We start from the raw sequence: 20,032 nt of genomic DNA, 5'->3' as shown, positions 1-20,032 counted from the left end.
AAAAGTCATAGAGTTGCAATGTAAACAGAAGTGAATTTCACTATGGGCAAAACATATCGCTGTTGACACATTCAAACTGAAATCACAGAGCATGTGCAACTGTCCCCAGCTGGGTTACACCTCTCCGCCCTCTCATTTCGGGGTAAAGAGGAGGCCTTGGAACTGAACGATGCAATGTGCCCACTGGCAGCAATGTTGGAGGTCCACTGCGTTTGGCAACAACAGCTGAGAACAGCTGATCCCATTTGTAGGCTTATGACTCGGCTGCCTCAACAATATAGAATAGATGATGATGTGGTGTTTGCAGTTGGGGACAGATGATTTAATTACTCCTACACATGTAATATTGTCTGCCTGCTACACCCCAATGATAAGATTACTTCACATCATGTTTCTAAGATGTATTTATAATGAACTTTGATGCCTTGAGCGATATTACTGTATTTATTGTGGTACCATAACGCTGATGTTGTTATTTAATCATGCATACATCATTAAAATATAATATTATAAGTCAAATTAAGAAGAAACAGCACTTGAGACTGTGCATTGTCTTATTATAGCTTATTTACTGATAATGGTTGGTTGATTATTTGCTGGTCACTTTTTTTTTAAGAATCAGCACCATGGACAGCGCTTTTGATATTTTTTTTTCTGCACTCTTGCAGGTGCTGCTGCTGATTTTCACCTCTTACCTGTCACCAATACGTAAGGGCTTTTTACACTCGCCACTGATAGACTATCAACTGAGAGCATGATGCAGAAGTTCAACAACACACTAAAAAAGCTTTCTTTCTCTGTTGGGTTATGGGATGGATTTGGCTATGACATGCTTTCAATTTGCCTTTTTAACTTGTATACTCGTTAACAGTTCCTGCGTGTTATGTTCTTAATGTCACAAGCAAAACCTCATTAAAAAATAAAATAAAAATTTTAAAAGCTCTAATCCCACTCGCTTTTGTTGTATATCACAAAAGTTTTTTAAAAACCGAGAAAACCTGGACCTCCCATTTAGCAGGAATTCTCCGGCTATTCTTTAGATGTGGAGATTGCCCAACGAGATACTTTGCACTCCACTGCAGTGGGCACCCCCACTTCTAAGTTCTGCTCTGACAGGTAACCCATTTGACATTCAAATGAAAACCTGCCTGTGAACAAAATCTCAAGTATATTTGAAGTGCACTGATCCCACAAGAGCTGTGATTTCCAAGTATTAGGAATGCATGTAGCCAAGCAGCACAGTGTGGATTCTCCTGATTAACGCTCATAAGGTTGTCTAACTGAGTGTTGAAGGTCGTGGGGTAAAATGCTGCGACACATAGATAAGAAAAGTCCAAATTTTTTGAGATAAACTGAGGGGCATACTTAGGAGACGCTGCAACCAGGGACTTGCATGGGTTTCTGTGGCTAAGAGAGGAAGTCCTGAAATTGAATTTCCCTGCAATATAAGTGCCAGCTAATTATTTTCATAACCCGAGGAAAACTTTTCTTGTGCTTCGTGAAAGCCTGCTTCCAGAGGTCAGGTAGGGATCTTGCCAAATGCATTAATCAAAGAGGGATAGTACTAAGCATCTCACTGAAGCACTAGTAGAAACTAGCGAACCCCATTAAGCACTAATCCTATTTTACAGGTTTGGATTGGGGACACTCTAAAACTGCGTTCACCTTTTCTGAAACCACACACATGCAGGAAGGAAGCTGCACAGGACGTTATCAAAGGAAAAGACACCACATTATAAATGTATTTCCTCTATTTTGGTTTGAGAAGTCTTTCTCAGTGTGTTATAGAATGTGTTTGTATGTCCTGATCAGTCTTGTTAAATAGTAGCTCCCTAGAGCTCCTTGAATGCAGACACTTTCAGAGAGAAAATACATTGATTTTTAATATTATACAGAGAGCAATAATCAATACGGAGATAAAGGTTGCCATAGTTTATGCTCTCAAAGTGAAGAAGGTTAGTGAAAGAAGCCTATAAGCTATTTTTATAGTGGTGTGAAGGTTGCAGAGAGTGTAAATTCACCCATTACCTATTGACCTTACACACACATCGTCATGCTCAAGAGGCACACTGGCCGGAGTCGAAAACAGACTAGACATGTTTTAGACAGGATGACTGACACAAATGTAACCCTGCATCTGAGCAAAAGGTTCATAGAACCACTAATATTCTTGGGCAAGGAGATACCCAGGGGAATACACCAGATAAAATGATATCTGCTTCTAATGACAAACCTCTACAGCCAGGATAAGCCAAATGGCAACAAGATGAACTTTAACTTACGTCAATGGATGTTCATCACAGCCAGTGAGCTTAATGGCCTTTTCTGCATAACAGAAAGGAATTCTCTGGTCCCTGCTTACAAGTACAGGACATCACTGGATGTTGCATTCAGAGGGCTTGAATCATTATAGAGCGCATAGTTTGGTACCTACCCCACGTACAGAACTGCAACCAAAGTGACAGCATCAGTATATCCACTATGCTTATTATTTATTTTTTCACTTTTATTTTTCAAGACTCACTTTGATAAGAAACGTACAAAAACTAAACATAAATAAACAGTTGTTTAAAAGTTTCATTTGACCACTTTTAGTTTCTTATATAAAATAATTTATAATTACATTACATAATACAAGCTGAAGTCCAGAGCACATGCTTTAGTTGTGGCATTTGTGACAACAGCTTTTTACAGGTTGAATTTATTCATTTTAAAATGTATTTGCATTTACAGTATTAGTAATGTATGAGTGAATATTGGGAAATAGTATATGAAACATTATGTGGTGTTATAATACTCTAATAAGTCTAATAAAGTCTCATTGAAACTTTATTCAAAAACAAAAAGAAACTCGTACAGAAATGGAACCAACATTTCAATGACTTGAATAGATTCCTCTGCTGGAAATCCTCACATTTTTTCCACTTCTTAAGAATCTTCAAATACTTGAGAGGGGTAAGAAGCACAGTATATTCCTGGGAGAGAATGACTGTCGACAGCCTGTCAAGTTCAAAAGCATCTTCAGAGCGGGACATTACCTCTGCGCCTAAAGCAGTAAACAGTGCAGTCAGACTCATCGTGAACATTAGCAAAGCCACTAATGAAAAATGTGATCACTGCAAGAATATAAAAGGAGCTTGTGGTTGTGTCATTTCCTGTTGTTTATGAAAATGAAATGAAAAGCAAACTTCGGGGTCACGGAAGTTGTTATTGTCCATAAAAAAGCGGAACCGCTTTGGCAGCAGCTTAAAATGTAAAGGAATATGTAAAGAAAAAAAAAAGAAGTTTAAAATGTGACTTTTTGCCATATGCAAGAAGACAGAATGCAATATCAGATGTTTAAGTTTTTGGAGGGTTTTCTGAGTTGTTGTGAGTTTTGGATACTTGATGAATCACATCAAGGACCAAGACACCCCTTTATCTTGGTCCTTTCCTTCTCACTTCCTTTTATACTTAGACAAAGACACGCACCCATTTTCAGCCTTCTTTTCAAATGTACAGCAATATAGATGCACCCACATTTCGAAATGATAAACGGTTTTCTTGATTTTGTCGACTACTCCCGTTTCTCTATTTAAAAAAGAATCAATCATGATACAAAGAAGCAGATGGCAGCCTTAAATAAGACCACAGTCCTTACTGCAAGCAACGGTGCATGTGAAACTAAAGACTGTCTCTGTATTTGCAAACGTCTTTCTCTGCACATAACAAAAGGGGACAGCTGAGACGATTTGCAGGCTTGGAGACGTCTAACTGACTGAGTAACCCTTAACTGAGTCCAACCTGTGTAAAATTAGCCACTTTTTTGATTAATGATAATACAACTGCAATTAATTGAGGAAGAACAGGGAAAAGGTACTGTAGTAAAATAACAGCAACACTGATGTGTCTCTGGTGACAACCAAAGCTCCCGCAAGTAGGAAATTATTGCCACAAAGTTGCAAGCTATTTTAAAACGAAGAAGAGAATACAGACGACTGCTCCAAGTGATGCCGAATGGTGGTTATATCTCAGAATTCAAAAGACGATACAAGTTCGCTGAATGCCTTTAACCTATGTCGTCCAAGTTTACTTGTGCACACACACATTTGTTTGTTTGCGTTGCATTTATGCTTTACATACAGCAGGTCCCAAAGGCCTTGATGGTTCGGGCACTTTACGTCTCACTGCTGAACTGTAGGCTTTCTAAAAGTACGAACGCACATTTTTCATTTCACTAAGTCGCACTGGCCATAAAACCACGCTGGCTGTGTGCCTAAAGCACCGCTGTCCCCTGTGAACTGTTAAATACGGGATTCATCTACTGCCCGCGGAAGTATCAAGTTGAAGTAGTGCTCCAACTCGCCCATAGCCTAAATTATGAGCCCGGTGTTTGGTTTGCTTGCTCTTGTGTGCCACTGGTGGAAGACATCGGGGTGGCGCCTCCCTCCTCCTCCTCTCATCCTTTCCCTCCCTCGCTCCACCGCTCCCTGGGGTGTGTCTATGGTAGCGCCTCTCCTCTCTCGTTGCCGTGCGTGTGTGGTGCGCGCCGCTGTTGCTGCCGCCGCCGCCTCCTCCCTCTGCCTCCTATCTGCATCTGCTGCAGAGCTTTAGCCAACACGCATCTGTGCTCTGTCTTGTTTTTCCCGCTATCTTTCTGCTTTTGCCCACCACAATTGTCACTTTCTTCCTCTTTTTTTCCTCTTCTCTTCTCTTGCTGATAAGGGAGTCAGAGCACACCTACAGCCGTGGAGTCTACGGGGAAAGATGGGGCACTGACTATTCGTCACTTTGGAGTATTGAGGACGGCGATGAACCGGAGGAGAGCGCCGGATGGGATAGGAGCCGTGAAACCCACATCATTCACCGCGGATTGAGCAAGCCTCCCCTCCCCTTCCTCCTCTCTCCCCTCACTCTCTGTCTCTCCCTAGTCTGCAGCCTCCAAGAACAGCCGCCGCATCATTTTTTCAGAGCAGCAGTACCCCCCTCCTCCCTCTCTCTCTCTTCCCCATCCTCTTTTCTACCCGTCTCCCTTTCTGCTGCTTGCACCACTGTGGGAATGCAGCGAAGGTAAACGAATCGTAAGGGGCTCCTGTTTTTTTTCTTCTTCTTTCTCTTCTCTCTCCTCCACCAAACACCGGATCTATTATCCCAGGGACGGACTGCAGTCAGACTGCTCTGGAGACACGTCGCTGTCATTCCGGGAAATCAGCGCGGGGTGGTCAGCGTATGGATTAGACCAGGATCAATTGGATTTAGCCCGCTTCTCAGGGCACCACCAACAGCAACACCGCCCCAGTCTCATTGGCAGATCACATCAGATCCCCTTCTGCCCTGCCTCGTTTCAGTTTCGGTGGCTTTCACCGGCTTGGATTATCGACAGCTGGAGCGACCGAAAGGGTGGCCGTTCCTAAGGGCTGTGAGGGGCAAAGTTGGAGCAGCCTACAAAGACATTGCAAGTGGGAAAGGGAGCCCATTAGTAGGCTGCACATAAGCTACAGGCTCTAATGTAAAGTAAACTCCGATGAGACCCAAGAGTAGAGTGATTTGAAGAATTTGTCTTTTGCCGACCTTATTCGGCCGATAATCATCCAGCTGAGTGGAGAAGGGTGCTGCCTTTAGCCCAGGTTGTTGGTCTGCGCACGAACACACACGCGTATGGATTTACAGCTCCAATCTGAAGCTCGCCACGCAACGGATCGATATCTTTCGTTTTTTTGCGTCGGCTTTTTAACAAGGGAGTGAAGCATCCTGGGATTTATCATCGCTTCGTTAGCGCTAAACTACAGTGAGGCGCCCTCCCCCGACCCCCCTCCCTCTTCCCCGCCTCTCTCTCTCTCTCTCTCTCTCTCTCTCTCTCTCACCTGTCCATAACCTGTGTGCTTGTGTGTATATTCTTGTGCATTTCTGTGTCTGTGTGAGTTTATGTGGTTTGTTGTCCGACAGAGGGAGTGTAGGTTATATTGCTCGTGTATGCATTTGAGTGCCGTGCCAGCTTTTAATTAGTAAGCCTACACCTAGTACGTGACTGAGTAACTTAGGCTATCTCGTGTCTGCTCTGCTTGTGGGTGCTTGTGCATTAGTACGTGTTTTATGTTGCTGCATGAAGGCATATAGACCAGGTATTGTGTGGGTACTATTTACTTAAGATGCACAGCATTTCTTCTGCACCACTTGTCCTTCCTCTTACATGCCATTGTGTAATTTGGCCACCTGTTTGACCTTCCCAGTACCTTAAAAGAGACAAAAAAAACCTCCAGCAGGATGAGCGATCGTTCTGGTGCAAGTACTCTAGCAGCCATGACGCTGGAGGAACCAGGGGCAGAACAGGCATCTCCTCGAGCCCCAGGCCCTCTCCGCTGTGGCCCCTGTGCCGTGTGGCCTCGCCAGCAGACCTGGCTCTGTGCCGTGCCCCTAGTCATGGGCTTTGTGGGACTGGGACTCAGTCTTATGCTGCTAAAATGGATTGTGGTGGGATCCGTCCAAGACTATGTCCCCACTGATCTAGTGGATCCTAAAGGTAGCATTGGACAGGATCCTATATTTCTCTCTAAACCCAGTGCCATGCCCAAGGGGCCTGACATTTCCACTGCCACCAGTACTTTAGCAGCCTCTACGACAGCAATGGTGTCAACTACCACGCCACTAGCTGCAGACGGTACCGCCCCAGCGCCAAGAACTAGATCAGGGCCTCCAGCTAATCACTCGGCCAATGGCAGCACTGCCAATGGAGATGGCAACAGTGCCCCACACCTTCATAACCGTGCTGGCACCCGCGTTAGCGGGACTGTTACCACTTCTGCTACTCGTGCCACCCGACTCACTCCACCATCCAGCGGTAGGGAGGTCACCCCTCGAAGTAATGTGAGAAAGGGAAACAGCAATGGACGTAATGGAGCTGTCAACTCCAAGCCAGGGCAGACTTCTCCTACCGTCACCACTACCACATCTGTTACAACTACAGCTACACTGAAGGCCACTGCTAAGGTACAGCCGACCACCTCTCAACCGCCAGCCCCTGTCAAGCCCACGTCACGCTGGAATCATGGACGCCCAGGCAAGGGCCCGGCCACACGCCCACACCACCGCTTCCGGACGCGTAAGTTCACTTTTTGAATTTATGGAATTGTATAAGTGAGTACTGCTGTGTGAGGTTATGCGTGTGAGTCTCCCGATGAGTGTACCACAAGAGCTTCTTTTTTCTCTGGGCCTTTATAACAGGAAGGATGGTATTTGACTACAGTAACGAGTTATCATCTCTACCTGTGTGCCTTGGTAAAGAAAACCTATTTCGTCTGATATGCTTTGTTGTAACTCATGGGCTGAGAATATAATTTTTTTCCCTTCGATATCCACATGGAAAGTGGATACTCTAGCAGCTTAACATTAATCATATTCATTAGCACAGGCAGATATCCGAGGATATTCTCAGTATTTTCACCCCTCTTGTCTTTATCTTTCACTTGTGCATTAATCCGATATGAATCTTACCTCCGGAGGAGGTTTTTCTTTTTTTCACACAGTGGTTTAAGCACCGTTAAAGACAGAGCTCCATTTCGTAGAATTTATTTTGTTTTGTCTGCTAGAGTTGGGATGTTAAAGCTTTTTGATGGATGCTGTGACCGAGGACAGCATATTTGTGTTATGAAAACAAATAACAGGAGCGGGTGAGGTGTGGAAGCAGGAGAAAGGTTAGCTCTCACCTCTTGTCTAGAGGAATCAGTTATAACAAGGCCACACATCCCATTTAGATGAGAGGATACTGAGAGCAGAATGCCGCAGGTACAGCTTTAACACTGCAGGGAGGCAAGGAGGAGGAGATACTAATAAAAAAAGAGACTGAGAGGGGGAAATATGATGGGTACAGGGATGAGAATGACGTTTGCGAGGACAAGTGGAAATATATGTGGTAGGAAATGGATTAAAAGATGAGAAATGCTTTGAAAACAACATAAAGTTGAAGAGGATGGCGAAGGAAGGAAGTGAATGCAGGAAGCACAACAAAGCAGGAAATTGAAGAGTAGGAGTTGTGAGAAGAGAGAGATGGCAGATGGAGAGGGCTAAGTGAGGGAAAGGCTATAGGGAGATAGGGTTTAAAGCAGGGGAGCTGTGAATTTTGCATATTTTGCATTGTGTAAAGAAAGAAGGCTTCGTGATCAATTCCATAAGGGACATGTTCTGAACTTCACACAGATTTTCTTTTTTTTATGTGGGTGGAGCATGATGTGTGTGTAATCATTAGAACTGGGTATGACTACGTAAAATGTAACTTTTTTTTTCAACTCACTGATGTTGGGAGCATTTTGGGATTTCAGTAGGGGTCTTTCATTTTAGTGCCCTATTCTGGCTCAGTTGCATTTTCACTTCCGATAACTGGACTCACCATTAGAGTATTTTTGGATAGCTTCCTGTTCTTTTTTCAACCTACTTCTCCAGAGGGCAGTGACAAAGTATCACGATGACAACATGAACCTTCATTTCTCAACATTTCTGCTATGGCTCATATGTTTGGACAGCAGTTCCGGATGACTACAAGTTATTTCTTATCTCCGTGTTCGTCGCCGGACACGTCAGTGGCTAATACTCCACTGACAGTGATTAAGTGATATATTTTTCTTTAGCTTAGGGCAACATATTTCCTGCATAGCTGTTTGGAAATTGGATGTTAAACCACCTTTTTAAAACAAAAAAACCCCTGCTGTGCTACCTTTCTCATTTTCCCAAATATGGGCGCTGTGGAAAACCTGTTTGGCCAGAAAACAGCTGTGGCATGAGGAATAGCATAAAGACAGTCTTCTGACTTCTCCTGCAGAATAATCCACTGCTCCACAGTCAATTATATCACTCCACAAAGAGCTGCCAAACAGCTGAAAGCTGCCAAAGTGGGCAACCCCCTTGTGTGAACATCAGGAAGCAGCTGTTTGTACTCTATAGTATAAAAGGGCGCAGGCTTCACAAGCTAGAGCATACTTAGTAAAGCTGCCTTCCATTAATAGAAGCTTTGAAATGTAAACGTAATTTTCACTGGTGGCTGATGCTGTTTTATTTGGTGTTGTTTTTTTTATAGAAGTTTCTAGCCCACTTGTTGACATCATGCAGAGTGGGCTGACATTTTGGCCCACTTGTTGAATCCTTTAGTAAAGCCTGCAGGTGGCACTTCACTGGCACCAAAACACAACTCTACGGGGCTTATTGAGCTTGAAAGCAACAAGTATGGATTTTGGCTAATGTTTTAGGAATCTCTGTGATACAAAATAATAATGCAAACTATAACCTTGAACAACAAATCCAGGTTACAAACTTTAAGCCCTTGTCGTGTTTCTCAAAATCACTTGTGAGAGTTTAGAAAGCTCTTTGGTAGTAGTTCACAATGCCAGAAATAGTGTTATTTGAAATAAAAATATGTTGCGCTTCTACAGTGAGTAATGCCATTTTAACAGCCAGGTACTTCACCAGAAAATCTTACAGCTAGATTTATCAAACCATGACAGCAGCTGATCATTGTCAGAGCATCTACAAATTCAAAAGTGATTTTCTCCTAAAACAAAACTTGAATGAAGCCTGTGTGAAAAATGACAGCTTGTAGCCCATGATCAGCCAATCAGAAATCCACTATCGTGATTCATTCTTTTCAAGTTTGAGTACATTACAATTTAAACCGTACGAATAGCATCTGTCTCATAGTATAGTTCTGTCCATACAACAAAATCATGGGGAAGACAACTTTACAGTTGTCCAGATGACGGCCACTGATACTCTCCAGAAGGAGGGAAAAATGCAGAAGGTGAAAAGACTGGCTGTTCTCTGAGTGCCATATCAAAGCTTTCTGTATTCATGGATAGTTGACTGGACGGGAAAAGTGTGGTGGGAAGAGGTGCACAAGTAACGTGGATGACTACAATCTTGATTTTCTTGATTGTGACGAAAAGTTGATTCCAGAACTTGACAGGGAGTGCACTGAGGCTTGTGCTGTTGCATTCCTAATATCTTATCACTTCTGAACCAGTGATGTCAGCAGTTTTTTACTTGGAGTGAGGAGAAAAAGAACCCAACTGTTGCTCATTGGTCCAAAAGTCCTCTTTTCAGATTAAAGTAAATGTTGTATTCCATTTAGAAATCAAAGTCTGAGGCATCTCGAGGAAAAGCAGTCAGCCTCATAAGCCAGGGATTTGAAGTCCAGTGTGAAGTTTCCACAGTCTGTGATCATTCGGTGTGCCATGTCTTGGTGTTGGTTAGTCCATTATGTTTTATTAAGTCCAAAATCAACCCAGACATCTACCAGGAGGTTTTACCTGGTGACGGGCTTCACGGAGATGCTGATTTCCTTTGCCAGCAGGGCTAAGTACCTGCCCACAGTGCCAAAACTACTACCAAATGGTTTGCTCACCATGTGTCGACATAACTCTGCTTGACTGGCTAGCCAAATCACCTGACCTGAACCTATTAGAGAGTCTGTTAAACAATGATGAGAAATACCCAACCTCTCACCAACTTAAGATACTGATTTTTTTTTATCTTCATGATTTATAAGCTATATGCATCTAAATTAAAGCAATAAATGTTTGAAATATCCGATATCACATTTTCAGAATAAATGAATGTAAAAAATGTGAAAATTTCCTATTTCAATGACATTATGGAGGAAATGAAGTTCATATGGACTTCTTAGTGTCACAGTATTGCCAATATATGTGCATATTTATGTGTTTATATCTATATACTTTGAAATGTCAAAGTAAATCTGTGTAAGTTTAACTCAAACATCTGTAACCCTCAGGATAGACACCAGGAATGTACAGCTTAGTTCTCAGTGTCTATTTCAACCACTGTTGATGCTTATTCTGTCAAGTCAAAGCTGCACTCAGTGTTGAAAAGCTTCTTGTTGCTACGTTATTCTGCTATGCATCGTCTCCTGCGGTGTTGCTTTGGGCTCAAATATTGAAGCATTTTATTTACTGGATATCACTTGCATTCTCACAACCCTTCTGCTAATTACATTTAATTTCATAACCTGCTCAGTCTTTATGTGCTTTATTTTTCTCAAAACCCCAACAAAAAAGGAAAACATCACCTCTTCTAAGGCTCAGTTGTATCACGCTTGCTATAGGAGTCTTTAGTTGTGCAGTACAACATAAGAACACGCAGGGAAATTCTTGGCAGGTGATAAAATGCCCTGTAAACCGTGACTTCAGATAAAAGGGATTTCATTTTTTAAGTTGTTATAATGTACAGTCTTTGGTTTCAAGTTGACGACATATAGGAGGTAGGTTTTCCAAAGCATTTTTCTCCCTCTACTTCACTACCGCTTGCTACGTTTGGTGAAGATCTAAACGAATCTCTGTGTCCTGGAAGACAGAAAATCTTTGTCTGTTGAGGATAATGACATATTTTACCTAGTCCTTTTGTATTCCTTTCTCCTCCCTTTCCCCCCCATCTCCCTCTCTCCCCGTGGTTATTGTGTCCGCTCTCTGTGTCATTGTATTCCACCATCTATTTTTGCTTTGCTTTTGTGCTTTCTGTCCCCCTTTTACTTTAGCTCCTTAGCTCACATCCATGAGTAGTCGCTGAACTGCCGATACGTACTCGTGAACACAAAGGAAACCGTGAAGCATGTGTGTGCCCGTACGCATGAATCCCTCGTCTGTTTTTCTCTATGTGAGGTTATGTATGCAGCTCCACTCTCTACATACAAGCAGGGATATAACAGGCAAATGGAGCAGTGCACAATGAATGTCTGTTGGGCAACCATGAGACTCTGTGTTGGCTCGGGGCCCATGCGTCTCTCGCCTCATTTGTAAGAAATCTTCAGTAAAGTGTGGTTGTAATTCCGTCCACATCTCACTAGCCTGATTACAGACCTGTGAATCACCAGCCACATTCAAATTTTGCTTCTTTTTTTTTTTTGCAAGCGACTCAAAGGTCTCTCTTGCTCTTTATTGCAATCAATGGCTATTTCCTCATTTAGAGAAAGAGCAGAGTCAGTCAGCGCCTTTATATGTGGGAAGTGTCCCAGTTTGCATCAGCACTTTTTACATTTTGGGGAACATGATCAAAGTGTGTTAAAGCTAGAAATTGAGCCATCAAGGCAGTTGTAACTCAATTGGCTAAAAAAACAGCTATTAAATCAAAACAGCTGAGCACTGAAGGCATAAAAAACCCAAAATGTCTTGTTGTTATTATTCCCTATAGGTTTAAATGATCAGCCTGGCTCCCTTGTCACTTAAGGGAATGGAATTTTACTTAGTCCTTCATCTTGAAGCTGCTTGTTTTTTTTCCTGTATGCAATTAACAGATTTTTTGAGCTTGTTAACACATATCTTACGAAATAATTTGGCATAAAAAGCTCTGATCATGATAAATGACAATCTGGACGTTTTTATTTTTAGCAGCCTCGACAGATTCATTGTTACCTGGAAATGTCATTAAACAGATGGGCATCTCAGTTACAGTGACGGGCCCCAGCCAAATAAATACACACGCAAAAAGCTTAATAAGAAGTAAATGTCAACACAAATTTAAAGCCTTTAAAGACTTCAATGGTCTTGAATGTGATAGATATGCTCCGTCCATACACTTGCTCAAAATCATTAAGGTTTAGTCCCCAATCAGCCTTAACCATCCTGCGATCGAAGCTTATTTCAAAAAGGGGGTCGTGCCTTTGCTCTTGTTTCGCCAAGACTCTGTAATGATCTCCTGAATGACCTCAGACAAGAATCAAAGGCTGGGATTGTCTTTAAATCTGAACTAAAGATTTGCGTTTTTTGGTCAGGCTTTTGGAATCAGTTGATCTCTGGAACTATTTGGAGAGTAGGTTGGTGGTGCCATGCTGTTTTATGTGAACAGTGTGTTTTAGGAACGTTTTATTTTAGATTTATTCAACTTTTACTTTTCATGTATTGTTCTTATCATTGATTTATTGTAAAGCGCTTTGGTTTTAAATGTAGGGTCTTTAAATTTGCACCTTGAGGTGACTGTTTCTGTGATTTGGGGCTGTAAAAATACAATTGAACGGAAAATGTGCCATTCAAATAAACTGTACTTACTTCATTTGAGTCAGAATAACATCACAATATGATTTTAGGGTTAAAAGCGAGCCAGTTACAGTACCTCACAGATGTAGGAACAATAAAAAAGAGACCATAACCGTAAATGATTTGTTTTCTCTGATGTTACTGAAAAAAAAAGTAGTAGAAAGGTTTTTTGACATGCAAGCCCTGATTTTTCTGCTGTTATTTGTTTGTTTGTTTGTTTGTTTGTTTCTGTTGCTTCCTGACTATACACGAAGCCTGCACAAAGTATTACTGTAGGACAAGTGATGCGTGTAAGGGGGATTAAAAACAAAGATATAAATCCAGTTTGCCTCTCTCTCGCTCTCTCCAGGGAGGTCAGGCTCAGATTTGCCAGGCTGCCTCTGAGGCCCCTCTGTCTCTCCCGAGACATGCTCTGCTTGTTCGCTGAGGCCGGCCCAAGCAAGGCTGCCTCTGCACAGTGTGTGCAGCTGCACCGATTTACAAATACCTTCCTAGTTGGAAGGCAGGCTTATATGGCCCCAGCTTCTATCATTTGAGGCTGAAAGTCATTAAGTTACATTTTAGTCTAGCTAGTTGGCTTCAGAAGAGCAACATGATGGTCCCATTTAAGGTAGAGATATTTTGATGTTGTTAAAGTGAATGCTAGTTAGCTTTTTGAAAGCTTTGTTTAGCACAGCTGTATACCAAACACTTAGGGCAGGGATAGCTCAGTAGGTAGAGTGGTTGCCCCATGATCGGAAGGTCGGGGGTTCGATTCCCCTTAACAGCTACCCTGAGGTACCCCTGAGCAAGGTACCGTCCCTACACACTGCTCCCCGGGCGCCCAATGGCTGCCCACTGCTTCACTGAGTGAATGGGTTAAATGCAGAGAGCAATTTCCCCACGGGGCACAATAATGTACACACTTTCTTCTTATTTAGATGCTTAATTGCTTAAAATGAGCGAGGAGCTGTTTCTGTATCCATAGATTGTTTGTGTGAACGGTAAGATGACACAAATAGAAATTATTCATATTTGCACTGCTATAGAAGGCATTAGGAAAGGCCATGCACTCAGACATACTGCACTACCTATAATTCTTCTGACACTGTACCAAATGGCTTCCATTAGTGTTTCTAACATACAAACAACTGTACACCTACAATATCAAAACAATTAATTTTTTTATCAAGTTCATAAAGCAGAGATCTTAAAAAATATCAGGGAGTTATGAATTTAGAATTACCTGGTTTCATCAGACAGTAGAAGATGTGTGCAGTATTGTGCAGTGGTGGCCCTGAACATCTAGCAGAGACACTTGACACTGATGGGCACCAATAACAAAGCAGAAAGAAAAGCCTGCAGACACATTATCCTAGAGTGACAGCCCAGTGAATGTTTGAAATTTTGTGGGAATTGATCCCATGCCCTTTCCATTGCTGGTGCTCTGCTCTATTCACTGAACCTCAAAGAATCAATAAGGAAGAGGGCAGGAGAGCGAGCCTCGAGTAAGGATGGCTAGGAGAGAGGAAGAGAGGAAGAATGAACGATGGCATGAGGAGAGAAATGGGGTATGTTGGATACAAAAGAGAAAAATAAAAAAATTAAAATTTATTGGCGCAAAAACTGTCAAAAACTTCAAGAGCAGGCCCCAGAAGTGAGGATCCAGATACAAGTTAAAAGCACAGAGACATCACACTTAACTGAATGGGCCTCAGCCAGACATTTTACATATCTCAGACCACCATTCTAGCCGTTCTATTATTATCTCTCATTTTTATGCAGATTGCCCTGAAGGTATTATCCGCATTTGAATTTTACAAGTATTTCATTTCTGTCCTGTCACCGCAATGTCTGCATGGTTTGTTCTATACTGAACTGAATCAGCAAGCAATGCAAATCAGTCAAAGTTATCAGTGTATCAGTGTATTATTGTATACAGTACACATACATTTTATGCATATGTGTGTGGGAAGCTGTATTGGTTTTTTTGTTATGTAGATAAATGGGAAAGGCATGCACTATACCAACTTCTGGTAAGATTGTGCAACTCTTTGAGTTGATTCTGGCATTCAAGAAAAATGGCCAGTATTTCAGACCTTCTAAGTAAAAATAACAAAAGTTCTTTCTTTTCAAATAGGGAGGAATCGAGGAATTTTGATGTTTGCATTTGTTATGTTGTAGAAAATTGAAACTTTTGAGATTTTCTGTATGAAACAAAAATGTCAAAATTGAGAAAACAATGGTCAATTTATCAAGCTGGATTGTGGATTGCTGCTAGCCTCTAGAGGCCGACTGATAGAAGATATTAAAGACGTGCCAATAGTGATATTTGGTGATATAAAAATCTGATATTCGTCTGTATCAGTGGGTATTTTTTCTCTAAACTGGTTTTTGTGATATTTCAAACACTTGTGTTGCTAACAGCGAAGCTTCAAACTGCACTGTGGTGGACAAACTATGTAATATCAACACTCATAAGATACTTGAAGGGTGTTTCTTCAGGGCCAACTTTTTTAATGTTTATCAAATGTCATAAATACCAGCATTAGTATAGATCAGCAAATATCTAATCAGTCTTCTTCTGAGGGCTACCTGGAGCTCTCATAGGAGCAGAGGCAGGGAACACCCTGGACAGATAACCATTCAGTCAGATTCACACCTACAGTCAATTTAGAATCACCAGATAACCAGACTACCCAAGGAGAACCCACACAGACACAGGGAGAACCTGCAAACTCCACACAGAATGGCGTCAGAGTGGATTTGCATCCAGGACCTTCTTGCTGTGAGGCAGCATTGCTAACCACCACAGCACTGTGCCACAAATAGAAAATATCAGCTGATGATATCAACCCAACTGATCAATCGGCAGCTTCTATTAGTGTCGGCTTTTGAGAACATTCTAGAAAAAGAGATAGCATTGATGGTTAAATATGAGCCTAACTGCAACAATGTCCCCGACCCTAACCTTAAGCTCCCGGAACCTAAATTATACATGACTTTCGTGCTGGTGGTAAAAGGTCAGTGATTCCTGAGGGAATGTGGCTCGAGACGGGTATCTCACTCCCTGTCAATCTTGCTATACAGGCAAGACCTTAAAGAGACAGAAAAGTTTTTAAAAAATGTCTGAAGAGAAGCAAAAAAAATCTCTTTATACTCTTTTGATTTTTCCGTTTGTTTGTTTTGCTTTGTTTTTTTATTCAGCTGCCCTGAAATGTGACTCATCAATCAGCCATTTCTGTCTGGGTACAAGTATATTTGCAGTGTGTCACTGCAGTCATCCATATCCTGTTTATCCACTGAGGAGAAACTTTTCTACTTTAAGTACTGAACGAAGCCATCTTAGTGGCTGTGTGATCACTGTGTGATTCATGTGGACAAAATGTCCACTGAGAGATAGCTGCGAGGAGTAGCATTATATTCAGGGAGGTGAAATATTAATATATCCAAAGAATACCATGTGGAATGTGTATTGCCGGGAAATGTGCATAACTGATGAAGATTCCCTTTTATAAAGCACTTCACCTGCCCTGTGCTTGATCCTATTATGGCAAAAACATGTAAAGGATGTAAGTGCATGGACTTTAGCTTCAATAGGCTGCTATTCAGGGTCAATGGCATCAATATTCATAAGTGCCCTGGATGCAAACACAGGAAAACTTTAGGATTTAGCTTGTTTTTGCTCTTTGTTTTTTAATAATTGTGGCAATATCTCTCCCCACAGAGGAAGTTGTTACTAATATTTCCACAGAGAAATAAAGGTATTCTTAGCCTAAGGGATAGAATAATCCTTATGAAAAGTAAACAGTGGACATTATTGTCTCTGACCATGCGTCTCCCACTTTATATCCTTTCAAATTGAAAGAAATAAGTAGTGGAGGCAGCTTTAAAGGTTGGTTTAGTGACGGTGGTGATATGCATGACCTTAGGGAATGCTATTAAGGCTCAGTTCAATCACCAGCTGTCAAATGCAAGTCTAACACAGTGGGTACTCACTTACTCACTTATGTCTGCTTCTAATTCTCAAAAAAACCCCATCATTCATTCACGCATTCATTCATTCATTCAGTTAGTTATTCGCTCATCGATGCAAAGAGTTACCCAGTTACTTCCCTATAGCTCGAGGGGCTCTGAGCTATAGGAGCGTGTGTGGATGTGGAACTTCAGAGAGCATTACAGTCCATCATATCTGATCTGAGACTGTTAGATCCCAATATTGAATTACAGACCCTGTGGGGTCTCTGGTTCTGTTATCAATTTGCAAACAAAAGAGGCAGAAAAGAAGGGAAGTGGGGCCTCGACGCGTTGGCGGTGATGGTGGCTTTGAGGCAGGTTTTGGTGGGATGCGATGAATCTAATAACGTCCAATTTTTGTCTGCCAGGGGACTGTAAGTGGCAGTGCCATTTGTGATTTAGGTTAGCTAGGTTAGTTCTTCCCTAGTCTGTTAGATAAATGGATTCCATTCTGGATAAATTACAGCTGTAGTGGTTGCATAAAACCTTCATTAACTATTATGAAAAACATTTTTACGGCCTACAAATCCTCTAAAGCTGCATGAGGGGTTATAAAAGGAGAACACTGTGAGTAAGACATACGATAGCATGCTTGTGGATTGTATTAATGTTTACATTTATTTTTTTAAATAGATAATTAATTAAAAAAAATAAAAAAGAAAGAAAAAATAATTTGCAACTCCTTTGTTAATTTCCAACTAGCACTAATCTTGTTGGTATAAACATAAACCCCCTGCTGTAAAGTAGACAGCGTTTCATCATTTCCTCCAAAGTTATCTGTATCTAGACCTCAGCTGTTTCAGCACAGAGATATGTTTAAATCACGATTTTGAACGGAGGCGCGTGCAGCATGTAGAACATGATTTCTCACTTCCTGGTTCGCACATAGCATCTGGGTACATGACGAGCCTGCAGGAGAGTGTGGATTGCGGAGGTTGCAGCAGTCAGATTGATTCACTGCAATGTGTGGCCTGCTGCCACCCCCAGTGACGGGAAACGTGCCATGATGCCCTGGTTGAGATGGAGAGGGTTGTTTTGGCGTGTGGAGGTGTAGGTGAAGATGGAGGTCACCTCTTGCTCTCTCATCCTCTCTCGCCTCCCTCCCACTATCATTCAAGCCTCTAAACTTAGTTTCTCCTTTCTTTCTTTCTTTCTTTCTTTGAAATTCTCATCCTTCTGTCCTCTATTTTAAGTCACGCCTCTCTCTTCTGTCTCCTTTCTTCTTTGCAGGCTTTCTTTCCCTTTTTTTTCCAGTCACCTCACATCACTGATAATATGACTACCAGCCAATAAGAGCTCTTATCTGAGGAGTGTACCGGAAGAGATAAGGGTATCATTCATCATTCCATATTAGCTGCTGTCGCCACTTCCTCCAGAAGAATTCCCAAGGAAATTATGACAAGAAATCGAGCCTATTTCATCGCTGATATCTGCTGTGCTCAAAATAGGACCCTGAATTTCTTTAGTTGTTCATATTGTGCTAAACCTTTAAGCTGCACAGGTGTAGCAGCCATTGCTTTCCATAACAGCTCAGTTCCTTATGCAATCATTTCCATTCACGTCTTTTTGCACCTTGCCGCAAATGTGAAATGGGATTACAAATAGATTATCCAATTCATCTGTTATTTTGTGAGGCATTACATAATGGTGATATGTAAGGCCCCAAATGGCACAAGGGGTGGAATTACCAAATTCTTCCAACAATCAAATTACTGCACAAATAGAGATATTTTCACAAAGAAATACTACCTTCATACTCCAGGAGTTTATACATCGATTTTCCTCCCTTAAAAAGCCTTTAAAGATGAAAGCAAATCCTCTCCGTGCTGTCTTCTCACTAGATTTTTTTAAGCATGACTATAACAGAGTGTCAGATAATGTCCTGAAAATTAAAAACACATGCCCTGACAATAGGATTTTTCCAGACGCAGAGCTGCTGCAGTCGTTGAGTCTCTCCTACACAAACCTGACCTAGACATTGAGGTTCAAATGGCCTCTTTTCTATTTAAAACCTTCCAAAGACTTTGCTGTCACAACGAAGGTCCTGTTTCAAGTCTCGTGAAATTATTTTCAGCAACTTTTTGTGCATTCATCAAATGGATGAGATGTTGTGTAGAAGAAGCTGTCTTGATAGCATGCTCTGCTCGCCTTTGAGAAGCTACAAAATATTCAACATTCTGCTGCAAGACTTCTGATCAAAACTAAAACCAGACGGCGCATCGTGCTAATTGAAGTGGAGCAGCACTGTGTTTTGAAGAGCACTGGCTCCATGTATCGTTTGGGCATATCTTTAAAGTACTTCTCATTGTACACAAAGCTTTAAGAGGCTGAGGACCAGCCTGCATGGAAGAGTCTGTGTTGTTTTATGTTTGTCCACAAGTCAGTCTGATCCTTCGCTGCGTTAGATCTTAAAAACTAGGAAAAAGAAAGAAAGAAAACTAGGCTTTCAGATTCCAAACAGTGGAATACCATTTCTGAAGATATTAAGGAGGCTACTTCAGTCGAGCGCTTTAAAGGACGTCCCTTTCAATAACGTTTCGTCTTGTCTTTTTTTATTTAGTATTATGTTGCTCATACAAAATTTAGATCGTGTCTCTTTTTAGCTCGGCCATTTTCCTGCCTTACGGTTTCAAGCCTGATATGTGTAAATTGATTGAAAAATTATTAATGAAAAGATCTGTGCAGGAATGTACATTTAACGTGGCCTCAAAGACTAAGCAAAATCTTGTTTAAGTATTTGCACAACCCATTGTTCAGTATACAGTGAAAAATGACCTAATGCTCCTTGTGAAACTACAGCAGATGTCATTATTTTCAAACACAGTGTCAGAAGCCCCAGGTGTGCCGATCATGTCAGTGATGAATAGTGAGGGATGGAGCCCGAGTGGAGAGGGAGATGGGATCAACTAAGGTCCTCTCGTGTTATTTTCTTGGGGGCGTACACAGCTTGTTTCATGCGGTAATCCATGCATGGTAAAACCTTATCCATGGGGATAATGTCAACTCTCTCCCAAAGATAACAAGAC

The 20,032-nt window shown here is 41.7% G+C and overlaps 1 protein-coding gene across 1 annotated transcript in view; it reads left to right on the top strand.

The window, feature by feature from the left end:
* The first annotated feature begins 4,497 nt into the window (after positions 1-4,497).
* Positions 4,498-20,032, top strand: part of nrg3b (neuregulin 3b) — a 214,458-nt gene continuing 198,923 nt past the window's right edge. Inside the window, exon 1 of the mRNA XM_085466281.1 lies at positions 4,498-7,078. Within this exon, the coding sequence (XP_085322407.1) occupies positions 6,244-7,078 (835 nt within the window). The 5' untranslated portion in view covers positions 4,498-6,243. The remainder of the gene's footprint in view (positions 7,079-20,032) is intronic.

Source organism: Copadichromis virginalis, linkage group LG8 (assembly GCF_057382275.1).
Source record: "Copadichromis virginalis isolate Kocher_CV1m ecotype Utaka linkage group LG8, C_Virginalis_male_GT1.1, whole genome shotgun sequence".
Classification (NCBI taxonomy): Eukaryota; Metazoa; Chordata; class Actinopteri; order Cichliformes; family Cichlidae; genus Copadichromis; species Copadichromis virginalis.
The sequence above is the reverse complement of the archived record's forward strand: the minus strand, read 5'-3'. Positions and strand labels throughout refer to the sequence as shown.